This window comes from Euprymna scolopes, chromosome 27, assembly GCF_053919585.1.
Source record: "Euprymna scolopes isolate OS-2025 chromosome 27, ASM5391958v1, whole genome shotgun sequence".
NCBI classification, from domain to species: domain Eukaryota; kingdom Metazoa; phylum Mollusca; class Cephalopoda; order Sepiida; family Sepiolidae; genus Euprymna; species Euprymna scolopes.
In genome coordinates, this window is record NC_136508.1 from 75,746,324 (window position 1) to 75,760,488 (window position 14,165).

Here is a 14,165-nt window from a genome sequence, read left to right on the forward strand (position 1 = left end):
TTTGCCTTTGAACAGTGCTTATCGTTTTTGTATTTGTCGGTTTTCCTCGGTATTATATATAGAATTACTATTATTTCTCTTTGCCTTATAAGTGTCTTTGGGGTATAATACCAGACTATGAAGTTCAAGTTGACTTTGTAACTGGCCGTGACAGCAATTATCAACCATTACACCAATGATTGCGAAAGGATGATGCACAATGTCTGTAGGTATAAAGAATCAATATTTATTTACAAAAATATTATGTATTAATGAGTCAGGACGTACTAAGTGCCATCATCTTCATATCGTATGGATCTGAATACTCAATTGTTGGCATTCGAAATTTGAAATTTTACATAAATGGTATTCAGAGATAGGGCAAGCTTTTTCATCAGTCGAATTTTTTTTTAATTGACCTCTGGGGTCTCTTCTAAATTTCTGGTCTAAATATTTGAAATTTTACATAAAGGTTATTCAGAGACAGGGCAAGCATTTTCATCAATTTGGGTCGAAAATTTTTAGTTACCAATATATAAATGTATGTATGTATGTATGTATGTATGTATGTCTTAAACTTTCGATAGAGGCGACGGATTTTTCCAACATCAGTATCGTTTTAAAGTTCGAACTTTTAAGTTTGAAATTTTACATAAAGGGTATTCAGAGATAGGGCAAGCTTTTTAATCGGTTTGGATCGAAAATTTGAGCTACAAATATATAAATCTATATATGTATGTTTGTATGTCTGCCTAAAACTTTCGACAGAGGCGACGGATTTTCACAAGATCAGTATCATTTTGAAGATCAACCCTTCAGCCGACAAATACTGAAAAATTGGCTAAAAACATTAATTTCTTCATCCTCAACTGGGCACGTTTCTACAATTTTTTAAAACTTTGACCCCTATTATGACCCCTTAACATTTATTGTTTGGGGTTCAAATCAAGTTATTAATTTAGATCAATGTCCATGGAACCTATATCTAAAATTTCAATCGTTTATACCCAAAATTGGATGAGGAGTTTGATAGTGTTTTCCAAGGTCTAATCGTTGAACTTTGACCCCTTAACAGCCAAATGTTTTGCCGAAAACGAATTACAAAGATCTTCCTAAATCTCAGTACCCTGTATATCAAATCTCGGGTTTGTAGACTAGAAAATTGACAAAGTTATTGCGTAGGGAAATGTACACAGACTGACACACAGACACACAGACAGAGGAACACTTTCACTTTTATATATATATATATATATATATATACGTGTGTGTTTGTGTGTATATATGTTTTATATATTTATGTGTATATGTATTGCTTGTCTAGCCGCACTGATGAGCTGTGAAACAGCGAAACATTACTGTATGTGGATGATTAAATGCTTCCTATCTTATTTTGGGCATATTTGGAAGTCATATACAAATTACCATTAGCGTACGTGTAAAAAAAATGGAATTAGATATTTGGACAATATCAAAACATTGTAAATCCACTGCCCGCATAGCAGCAGCCGTATACCATAAGGCTAGAAGCTCAGACTGTCGTATGGGCGATCTGTTGTTGGCGTTTTTTTAGCGATATTAACAACTTTAAAACATTGTTATTTATATTATTTCAACTACCTTAGTAGTTTTATAAAAAGTTATAAGCTCTTCTTGTTATTCATATATATATATATATATATATATATATATATATATATATGAATGTATCGCACTTATTTTTCATGAAACGTATTTGTGAATTTATTTTTCTTAATTATTATGACGTTCATATGTATATTTTTATGTACGTAATGATAATTAATAAAATTATGTACGCAATAATAATTCATAAAAGTAAATATATATGTATATATGTAGACATCTTTTTAAAGTTCACACACACACACATATATATATATATATATAAACTCAAACACACACGTGTGTGTGCGTGTGTGTGCGTGTGATTTAAAAGGTCTTGTTTCGTACGTGATTCTTATATTTATCTATATTAATCTATATTAATATACTCTGAAAATATATATTCAAAATTGTTCAGCTAGAGGTTAATTAGCAGCCGACCAGTTGGATGTAATTCTTTATTAACACAGATTATAACATTAAAAAAATGTAACACATGATGATCAGAGCAAATAAGTCACTAATTACATATCTACACTAAAGGATAAACATATTGGCCAGTATTGATATGAAGAAAACCTAGCATCCATTGCAGATTCTCTGTGGGTTCGACGACAATAATAATGCTTACTGTATAAAGATTTCTGCACCAATAAACTATTCTTTTTGTATAACTCTTTTAATCTATTTAGCCAGCGCATTCTCAATTTTGTTTTCTATTATATTTTTTACATTACTAAGGTTTTGGCGGAATTGGTTGCCAGAATCGTTCACCCTGTACGCCGACGACATGCGAGAACGGTGGATTTTGTCAGGTCCAAGGTAACAAAGCGAAATGCATTTGTCTCGTTGGTAAGTTTTAACTTAGATTATTTAATCATTCGCTTCAACGATTTAGAATTATTTTAGTTTTTATTTCATTTATGTGATTGGTTTTATTGAAATATTGTGCAATGTGCAGTGTTACTCACGACGAGTTGCAGCTCGTCTTATAAATGTCATGTAGTCGCGCCATCTTTGAGTTATTTTCCCGTAACGTAACATGAAGATGTTCTCGCACGGATATCGAAACGATCGATCCACAGCAATATTTCTTATTGGCTTACAATATTCTTGCAATTATTATTAGAAATTCAAAAGCCAAAGACAAACAGCGAAACATCTGTATTCTAATAAAGATAGAGAAAGAATTAGAGTAAAATAATCAAATGGGAAACTAAAAAAAAAAAAAAAAAACAACAGCGACAGTATCATCAGAACCCCGTAGGATCAATATATCGTAAAATAATGTTGACAGTGCAAACTATCCTGTTACAATGAAAGAAAAGTGACTCCTAATAATTTATTTCTATTTACTGGCCTCTACATGAACCCAAATCAAAAACCATAATTCCAGTAAAGCAACCGGCCCTGACAATATTCTAATTATAGTACTCAAAAGACTTCAACTAGAACTTGCGCCCATCCTTAGAATACTGTTTAAACGTGTTCTTAAGCAGAATTGCTTCCCATCACCCTGGAGAATCTCATCAGTATGCCTCGTATTTAAGAATTTAGGTGATTGCTCATCCCCCTCTTAGCACAGACCAATAAGTCTCCTGTGCGTCATGAGTAAGTTGCTAGAATCTGTGTTAAATAGAGTAGTAATCACCCATCTCAACAAAAATAACCTTCTTAGTGGCACTCAGTATGGTTTCCGTTCTTCTAGATCTACATCAGATATGCTTACACAGTTATATCTCATAGGATTAGCGAATCTCTCGACGGAGGCTACCTTTCTAGGGCAAGTGCTCTTGACATATCAAAAGCCTCTGATAGAGTATGGCATAAAGGTTTACTTCACAAGATCTCCAGCTACGGTATAGCTGGAAATGTCTTCTCAATTATTAAATCATTTCTCTCTGATAGGTTCATAAGAGTAGTGGTTGATGGGCAGAAATCAGAAGCTCTTAGTATTAATGCTGGAGTCCCTCAGTGGTCCATCCTGGGCCCAATTCTCTTCCTTATCTATATTAATGATCTTCCAAATCGCATCCTTACACCATTCGTATACATCTATGCTGATGACACTACTATCTATGGTAGCACATCTAAGACCTTAAACGACTAAGTTCTCTGATTCTTTCTACTCTGATCTTGAGAAAGTGGTACAATGGAGAAAGAGGTGGCTTGTTACTTTTAATGCATCTAAAACCAAGCTTTTATCTTTACATCATAAACGTTCTGATCCCCATCTGGCATCAACTGAAATGAACGGCTCTCGTCTTGGGAAGGCCTCATGTTTTGACAAGCTTCTGGGCTTGACCTTTACTCCTGATCTTAAATGGATCACATACATTAAATCCGTTGCCAAGGCCGCTGGAATAATGGTGGGATCCTTCTATCGATCCAGTAGATATCTCACTGCTGATGCAATTCTCTATCTATATAAGAGACAGGTAGTCCAAGAATGGAGTACTGTTGCCACATCTGGGCAGAAGCTGTTAGAAAGGACTGAGCCCGCCTTGATAGAGTTAAAAATAGACTTCCTATCCTTGTGGAGGATTTCTTTTTCTCTTCCCTGCAACCTCTTTCTCACAGAAGAGATGTTGCGAGTTTGTTTCTGCTGTATCGTTATTTTCATGGCAGGTGCTCGGCTCAGCTCCTTTCTATGATCCCCCTTCGCCAAACTTTCACAAGGAACACTCGTCTAGCAGAAAACACTATCACTAGTTTCCCCCACTCTTTATCTGTGCCTAAACCTAAGCGTAGATTCCATGAACAAAGCCTCTTTCTTAGAACGGCACGCCTATGTAATTGTCTTCCGTTTTCCTGCTTTCCAGCTGACTACAATATGGTTGTCTTCAAGTCTAACGTAAACAAGTTTTTGATGAGCCGATCCATATAAGATTACAAATTTACCGAATCTCCACTACTAACGGTTACTATATTGTCCAATTTCTACTGTACACTCTTTATCCTTTATCCTCAAGTGGCCTCTTGGCATTGATAAGTGGTGATACCTATGTAAAAAAAAAAGAAACAAGGTAAGCTCTTAGTGCAGAGGAGTTCCAGCCTCTCAAATAAGGGCAACCAGGATTTTGAATAATAATTAAAAGTGTCTCAGCTTGAGATGATTTGCGGAGTGGAAAACAGATACTACACTTTTAATTATTTATTTCATAAAAGGAATAGTTATAGTTATATTCATAATAAGTGATTGGCTGGGCTCCAATCCGTCGCACATCACTGGCCGCAATCGCTGCGTATTAAAGATCGAGTGGAAATTTCATAAATTAAATTTATTCATAGAATCTACGTTTACATTTAGGCGCAGATAAAAAGTGGGGTAAATTATTGATAGCGGTTTTAGCTAGACGGGTGTTTCTCGTAAAAAAGTTTGGCGAAGGGACACTATGAATTGGAGCTCATACGAGCACTTGCCATGAAAATATTGATAAACCAGAGACAGTCTCGCAACGTCTCTTCTGTGTGAAAGAGATTGCAGGGAAGAGAAAAGAGCATACCCTACTGTGCTACGAAGTCTATTTTGAACGCTGTCAAGACATAATAAGCTACTTCTAGCTGCTCTTGCCCAGATGTAACTACAATACTCTATTATTGGATGTACCTGGCGTTTATATAGATAGAGAATTGCATCAGAAGTGAGCTATCTATTGAAGTGGTAGAAGGATCTCGCATTAGTGAAATACTAGCAATTACAAAACCATCAAACGACTGGTCATAAAGAGTGATCAGTCATTATCTATTCTAACTTATTTTGATGCTTTTATGGCCCATTCTTTTAATTACCTTTTTTTCTCCTTCTGGTACTATGATTTGAGCATTTTCTAAAGGTTATAAGATACAAATTAAAAACAAAAATCACTTTCTTTTTTTTTTTCAGGATTCGGAGGTGAAAGATGTAACATTACTCTGAACCCGTGTGACACACTTAAGGGGTGTGCGTCAGGTTGTGAAATACAAGGACAGCATGCCTTCTGTAAATGCACGACTGGGAAAATTGGTAAATATTGCAAACAAGGTAAACCACTCCCCCACTAATTATAACATCTATCAAACACATCAATATACATTTCTTTTTATTTTGTTTTCACATTTCTTGACAATGTTTTTCATAAATTATACACTAAATAAAACTCATAAATAAAGCTTAAGTTATAAACTCATAAATAAAGCTTAAGTTATAAACTCATAAATAAAGCTTAAGTTATAAACTCATAAATAAAGCTTAAGTTATAAACACATAAATAAAGCTTAAGTTATAAACTCATAAATAAAGCTTAAGTTATAGACACATTAATAAAGCTTAAGTTATAAACTCATAAATAAAGCTTAAGTTATAAACTCATAAATAAAGCTTAAGTTATAAGCTCATAAATAAAGCTTAAGTTATAAGCTCATAAATAAAGCTTAAGTTATAAGCTCATAAATAAAGCTTAAGCTATAAACTCATAAATAAAGCTTAAGTTATAAACTCATAAATAAAGCTTAAGCTATAAACTCATAAATAAAGCTTAAGTTATAAACTCATTAATAAAGCTTAAGTTGTTAACTCATAAATAAAGCTTAAGTTAAAAGCTCATAAATAAAGCTTAAGTTATAAACTCATAAATAAAGCAAAGTTTTATTTCCAAAACTGCTTGTTCGTTGAACACAATAAATGTGATATCAACTGACTTCAATTTAATCGTTTTCAATGTCTGCCTCTGGCCATGCAAATGGCTCAACAGGCTTTTACATTCTAGAAATTCTGCTGCAGATATGAAATACGAGCAACTGATTTCTTTCTGCATAGCTAGATCTAACTCTTGTTTGAAATTGGTTTAGTTGGTTCTTATCGTTGATCTAATGTGGTTCACACTATCATCCCTATGAAGACTTGCTCTGTTGCATGAACAACATATATGGTCGGGTTGCAATGTGTCTGGGACGTTTGATACTGACTTCTTCGGCAGATTACGTTTCAAAACAGAGTACTGCATGATTTGACTTAAATCAATAACAGCGATCATAGATACACTTGGCGATCGATTTGGAAACATCGTATCCCAGTTTTCCACGTTTTTATTAACGTTTCTTAGATTGATTTTTACTACATCATCGAAGCTTTTTTTTTTCAACTGCATGGTCGTTTTCAAGTCTAATGGAAAGTAATTCTTGTACATTCATCCTTTTAATTCCACACGGTTTCGACCATCGTTACCGATCATCACGATGCTATCTCACCGTTCATCTGAACAACACATTGATCCTTATCTTCTTGTCGCCTCTGGACATTGATAGGTTGTGACTCAGTAGTACATATATGTTTATATATATATATATATATATATATATATATATATATATATAAACGGCTATATGTATATCTGTCTGCCCCCCATATTTTCATACTTTCACACACTATCCCCTCCGAAACTAGACGTCGCAGGACAGCTCTAGGGGCGTGAGGCTATGAATTAACGGTGAATGCTTTTAAAATTACAATCTAGACCCGTTAAACGAAAACGGTATACATTGAAAGTAACCCCATTTAAAACAAAAACATATGTATATTTATATATATATATATATATATATATATATATATATATATATATATATATATATATATTATTTACTAGAGGAAGGGTACCCAGCTTAACCCGGAAGTAATATGTGCTTAAATATGATATTTTAATTTGTCTAGATTTCGTGATTTCAAAAGTTTAAAAAAAACGTATTTAGGTACCATCAGCTAGAATGGCAATAAAAACTGTAGTATTCAAAGCGGATGACGTTAAGACTGTTCCTACGTGACACGGATATAAACCGATAAAAAATTTAAAGTAAACAAAGATAAATGCACAAAATGTCTAGCGATTTTTTTTTCAATTCTAATTCATTTGCGACCCTTTTAAATTTACTTAACTAGCTAAAAGTCATAAAAGAATGGCCCGTAAAGATGTCAATCATCTGAGGCCCCAAGAGCTGTCCTGCGACGTTTAGTTTCGGAGGGGATAGAGTGTGAAAATATGGAGACAGACAAATATACATATCGCCGTTTATATATATATATATATATATATATATATATATATATATATATATATATATATATGAAGAATAAAATACGTAGTGAATACGTTTGAAGCCAAAACTGAAACGCGAAATTTTTAAAAAATAAACGAGTATTTATTTTAATTAAATATATTTTGGAGTCAAACTCCTTTGTCAATCTTTGCGCGACCACACGTTCCTATCCAACTTCATAAAAACCTCGCACTTAACAACATCACGTGGACTCTTCATCGAACTATCTTCCATTAGGCATCATGACGAAGAAAAAGAGAGAAGAAAAGACCGACAAAGGAGTTTCACTCCAAAATATATTTCTTAAAAAAATAAACACTCGTTTATTTTATAAAAAAAATTCGCGTTGAAGTTTTGGCTTCTACATATTTTATTCTTCAAATTTTACTCAGGGCTTCTAACAGATATAAACAAAAAAACGACCCATATATATATATATATATATATATATATATATATATATATATATTGTGATGAGATACTCCATTTATTTAAAATCTATTGCTTAAGAAAAATACTTTAATGATATCTTTACTTCTTGCTCAAACGATAAATTTTGTTGTAATTATACATAATTTATCTTAAAATTTCCTTTTATAGTATTGGTCTATTTCGCATATTGAGCTTTCTTTATCTGCCTGGAATCGTGCTGTAAATATTGACACTGATATTTATTTGGACTTTATATTTACAGTATGCTTTACTGCACTATTGTATTTCATATATATATATATATATATATATATATATATGTTTGTGTTTTTGTGTGTGCGTGTGTTTGAGTGTGTGCACGCGTGCCTTACCTGGCTGTATATATAAGTGTGATGTCATAATTTTAATTGAATCTCATTTTTTTTTGTTTTCAAATCTTTTCAAATTCTCTTGTTCGATTTAATTCGGACAAGAGAATTCAATGAAATCGATTATGAACGATATCGTTAAAAATATTTACGCGCCTCTGTATTCTTCTTTATATATTCGATCCCCATTCGATCCTTGACAGATGTGGTGTACGATGTGGATTTCTTATTCCCAATAACGAAAGGTTTCATACGACCAACACCGATGCCACTGTGGAGTCAACTCACACGGAACTTTCTCTCCCTCAGCTTTTGGATCAAACATGATCTGCCTTATTCGAACGATGGATCAACAACAAGCGTCGTTCTTTATGGAACAGAGTTAGTATTGATTTTTTTTTTTTTGACAAAGGATTTTTTTTATCTCAAGGAATGAATGCACTTTGTCCGTTACATTAATTGGAAAGAGTTTATTTTTCTACCATTGTTCGTTATTCCGCGTTTCCGTTAGTGTTTTCATTTTATGTCTTTGGTGCCTTAACTATTTTGCATAAAGCTATAGGACGATCAACACAAAACGTAAAAAAAAAATATGGAGACAGTGTTTCCGTTAAATTTAGAGTTGTCTCTCATAGTATAAAAATGTTTTTCTGTGACTAAAAATCATTTTGTTTTATATTTCCATAATTCCGCTAGCATGGTAATGATTACAGTCTACTAGAACCAAGGCGGAGTAGTGGTGGCAGATTTCCTGGTAGAGAGTAGCAGAATTATAGGAGTCTATTATGCCTCAATTTCGGGAAAGCTATCAAAATGAAGAGTTGGGGCAAGCTAAGTGATGGCATCCTTTTTTCTGCGGAACAACATTCTTATTAACAATGCGCATGTCGCCAGATCTGAAGACGAAGTAAGTGACTATGAAGCCTTCACATCTCACCTGACCGTGCACTGTTGTGAAACCTTACATAGTTATATGGAATAAGTAAGAGAGGGTGGCAACCTTGGTTGAAGTGAGTCTCCCTAATTATGGAGGTCTGAACAGAGCTGAAAGGGAGAAACAGACCAAATATCAAGGTCTCATGTATGATATAAAAAGAAATTGGAATCTTAAGGGGATATCAACCATACCACATATTATAGGTACCACAGGGCTTATGAAGAAGAACCTGAAGTGAATATATATATATATATATATATATATATATATATATATATATATATATATATATATATGGATTAAGGCAATTAATTAACATAACTCCCATCTATATATTCCTTGTGTCAAACAATAAATTCTTAACTCGAATATATGTGTTCATATTTTGATTGCCAGAATTTTACTTGAACCACTAAACTGATATATATATATATATATATATATATATATATATATATATATATTCTTCAGAAGTTTTGGTTTCGGTTTCGATTCAAGCTGATGCATTCAAGTCATATGGATATTTTTTTTAAATCACAACTTTATAATATATGAGAATAGTTAGAAAACTGACTCTAAAATAATATATAGTAAATCTGCATAAATCCATATATTATATTTACGCGTTCGTTGCTACCGTGATAGGCCGAATATCACTGCTAGCTAAGATAAATACTTTTGCACTTTTAACAAAAGAGCTAAAATGATATCAGGACTTGTCCATTTACGTTGATCATCTACAGAATGCCAGCACCAATATATTACATATGAAAGAGTCTCCTGTGAAATTTCCTCAGTTTCCGCTAGTAATAAAATACTTAAATCTATGTTTCATATATATATATATATATATAAATATATATATATATATATATATATATATATATATATATATATATATATATATATATATATATTCAGATGCCTAAATGTTTTTTTTTTCTTTTATAATGTCATTTGCAGTAAACCAGATGGGAAATCACAGATCACGGAGCTGTTGTCGTTCGACAAAGATCGTTTGATAATAAAATTTGCTGAAATCGAAAACTTCACTCTACCTGATCTGATTGATGGGAGGTGGCACCATGTTTTCCTTAATTGGTCTGATTCCAATATTTCTGTTCATGTTGATTCTAAAATTGTGATAACCGAGGAATATGGAAAGGACAGAACACTACCAGAATAGTAAGTCAATTAATCGAGTTAATACCATGACTGACCAAGATGATTGGTTATGATTGCTTATGGTTTTGTTTTTTTGTTTTTAGTTTTTTTTTGGGGGGGGGTCCAGATTAACCGTCTATTCAGTTGAAGTTATTTTAATCGTGGCGTTGAAACAGGCAGTTTTTTTTTTTTTTTAATTCATCAGTTGTAAAAATATATCTAAAGTAACCAATTTTCAATGTTATACTCCTTGATGAGCCGTATACTCGAGATTTATCATCTATGTTTTTCCTTCCCTCTCTCTTCAAAAGAAAACGTTTATTATATTTCGTTATCTCTAATTAGAATCTTTGTTTAAATCAATGTTTCTGAAATCAAGCCAGTGTGTGTGAACCATAACGAGGAGATATTATTTAGGCCGAAAATACTATGTGATTTTGAATATTTAGTCAGCGTTTACTTGTAGGAAAACGTATCCTTCTGCCAGGTTATCCTTACAAACCCCATGTACAGAGAGAATAGTATATAATAAGTATTCAATAAAGCAAATATTATTAAATGTAACGGAGATATTTTATTTTATGATTTTTATTTTGTATTTTTCGATTTTTCGTATAATCTTTTTTATATCAAAAGCAAAAATATTAATAAAGGCTCCATAATTGTAGCAGTCACGAGCGCTTTCGATTCATCCACAAATCATCTTCAGGTGTTGGAGCGAAAATGAAAATTAAAAGTGGAAACTAAAATATATAGGAAACAGCGTTAGCTGATGATAAGTTAAAATATATAGAGTCGATGAAAAGTCGATTAAAATTATAGGTCGATTAAAAGCTCAAGTAATAAAATCAGCAGATTCGTGTAAACTGTTAACAAAAATCAATCCACTACGAACTACGCAAGACATTTTAGAATTAACTTCAGCACATGAAGATGATTCGTGGACGAATAGAAAGCGCTCGTGACAGCAACAATGATCAAAGGTTTATTAATATTTTTAATTTTGATATAAAAAAGATTATACGCAAAATCGAAAAAAAAAAAAAAAAAAAAGAATCATAAAGCAAAGTGTCTCCGTTGTAGTAAATAATATTTGCTTGAACGAAAAAACGCTGCCTAAATATACCAATTTCAAATAAGTATTTAAGTAGACATTCAAGTTCTCTGTGCGTTGATATCAGCATTCACATGAGTTTTTAGTGCCTTACTACTTCTTGCTGGCTTATGACAAAAGAATCGAAAGCAGGTGTTTCGTTTATTATACAATAACAAGAAAATTGCCTCATAATGCCAACTGCTCTCTCTATCCAGTTCCAGTTTTCAACAAAGCCTCCTTTTCCTAGATGTACGAGGTGCCTTTAATAAGTTTCAGACTTTTATGTACATGCATTTCAAATTGTCGAAGACTTTTGAAAATTCAGTATATCTATACTATAAAGCTGAATGTGTGTGTGTGTGTGTGTGTGTGTGTGGTCACGAATACGCTACTATATCTATAATATAAAGCTGAATGTGTGTATATGTGTGTGTGGGTGTGTGTGTCTGGTCACGAGTAGGCTCCTATATGGTTGACTATTAAAAAAAAAAACTGATTACATATAATGATAAAAGATGTATCGAGACACAGGAATGGGTATGTTTTATCTGCCAGAACGGTGGTTCATTAAAATTGTGGGGTCTGCGTTCGCGCCTGGTCCACAAAGAATGGAAATAAAAAATTAAAAAATTAAAAAAAAAACGTTTACAAGTGTTTTTGATATAGATGTACATAAGAATACTTTAATAAGTATGTTTTAACTTAAATAGGGATGGTATAATGAATTTGTGGGGTCTGCGTTCGCGCCTGTCCTCCTTAAAATGGAAATAGGCACACACTTTAATAAAGAGTTTTCATATATATCTGCGTAAGTGTACTTTTATAATTATGTTTCAGTTTGAAGAAATATGGTATAATAAAATTCTGGGTTGTTCGTTCGCGCCTGACCTCCATAGAATGGAAATATGTCACAAAGTTTAACAAGGTTTTTTAATATAGAGCCACAGAATATTGTGATAAGTGTTTCAGTGTGAACAGGTATGGTATAATAAATTATGGGGTGTATCTATTTTATTTGTACTTTCATCATATTTTGCTTTGGTTTTGATACACCAAAATTCGCAGCTATCTATTTACAACCCTTCCTTTTCATAACCTATCACACTTTCTTAAATCCGAGTCCATTTTCTGTAGGCTGTTTTTGAACCGAGTCAACGACGCATACTTTTGCTAGTATATTAATAAATATGCTGCTTATGAGATGACTGGCCATTTTTTAGGATTTTTTTGTTTAAATGAACAGCTACGACAGGAATTAGAAAATACCCTACTAAATCCTGATTGTCACAGCTGGTGAATTTCAAAAATGCAATTTTGACGTGAGGGCACTTTAGAATAATAATATGCAATAAAATTATGTTTTAAACTTAGAAAAAATGCCACAGAAACCTATGGAATGTTTTAAACTGCTTTGTGACTATCTTTCAATAATCACATATCAGGTTTTCCGTGGTATAGAGGATTCAAGGAAGGCAAGGATTTTGTTGGAAATGATGAGAAGCGTGGGAAATCAGAACACCACAGTTGATTGGTCAAATGAAAAATTTCATGGATAAGGACCGCCATGTATCTATACGTCTTCCTTTATTTATTTATTTTTTTGTGGGGAAATAGTCTGAAAACTTGTTGAAGGCACCTCGCATTTCCTCTAATACGATTGAAAAACCCTATTTTCCCTTGTATGGTTACGCTCCAGAATATCACCGTCAGGCTAAGAGATGCAACAAATTGCTCAAACCTTACTAGGAACAGTGCAAGATACGAACGTCGAGCTTGTTGAGGTATTATACAAACCCAAATACCGAATCTAAACAATCTTGTATAGATAAAGCCTTTGACGGCTGTCAGTCCCATTTTTTCCGCCAGTCACAATGTTTTAAACGCATTACTGTTTGTATGTAATTTCAAAGCAAAAGATTATTTAAGTACTTTTAGAAAGGTTGGTTGGTTGTTTTTGTTTTACGGCATATCAACCCTTTTCAGCTCATTTCATGCCAAATCCAGTTATTTTAAAGAATTATGTTTTAATAGAATATATATATATTTTTCAAGTCTGTTTCTATTCAACCCATAGTTGGGACCCTAAGAGATACTACCACTCCTGGTGAGAGTGGACCTGGGAGCAATGGCAATTAAAGGGTGGCCCCACACTCTCCAATGTCCGCAAGCTGGGGCCTTACCATCGGATATAGTTTAAGGTCATGTCTAGGACCACTTTAGAAATAAAAACTATCCATAAATAGTCACCATAACCATAAATAGTAACCATAACCGTAACAGAATAATTATAGCTTTTGCGTAACCAAAAATTTATGATTGACGTCATGTTTCGAGCTTGTTTAAACATAGGCGATGATGTGATGGACGTTACAAAAGTAATGCTCTATATTTTATAGATTAAAGTCAATTGCAAATTAAATTGTAATGATGGCTGAATCTATGAATTCATGACCTAAACGTTTGATCTCTGTTGGAGATATTGACGGTATGA

The 14,165-nt window shown here is 33.0% G+C and overlaps 1 protein-coding gene across 1 annotated transcript in view; it reads left to right on the forward strand.

Moving 5' to 3' along the window:
- The window catches only part of LOC145248918 (uncharacterized), a 424,846-nt gene that overhangs the window by 353,409 nt on the left and 57,272 nt on the right, over positions 1–14,165 (forward strand). The window contains exons 40-43 of the mRNA XM_080110703.1: positions 2,344–2,454; positions 5,489–5,626; positions 8,681–8,858; positions 10,378–10,599. Coding sequence (XP_079966829.1) covers positions 2,344–2,454; positions 5,489–5,626; positions 8,681–8,858; positions 10,378–10,599 — 649 coding nt within the window. The remainder of the gene's footprint in view (positions 1–2,343; positions 2,455–5,488; positions 5,627–8,680; positions 8,859–10,377; positions 10,600–14,165) is intronic.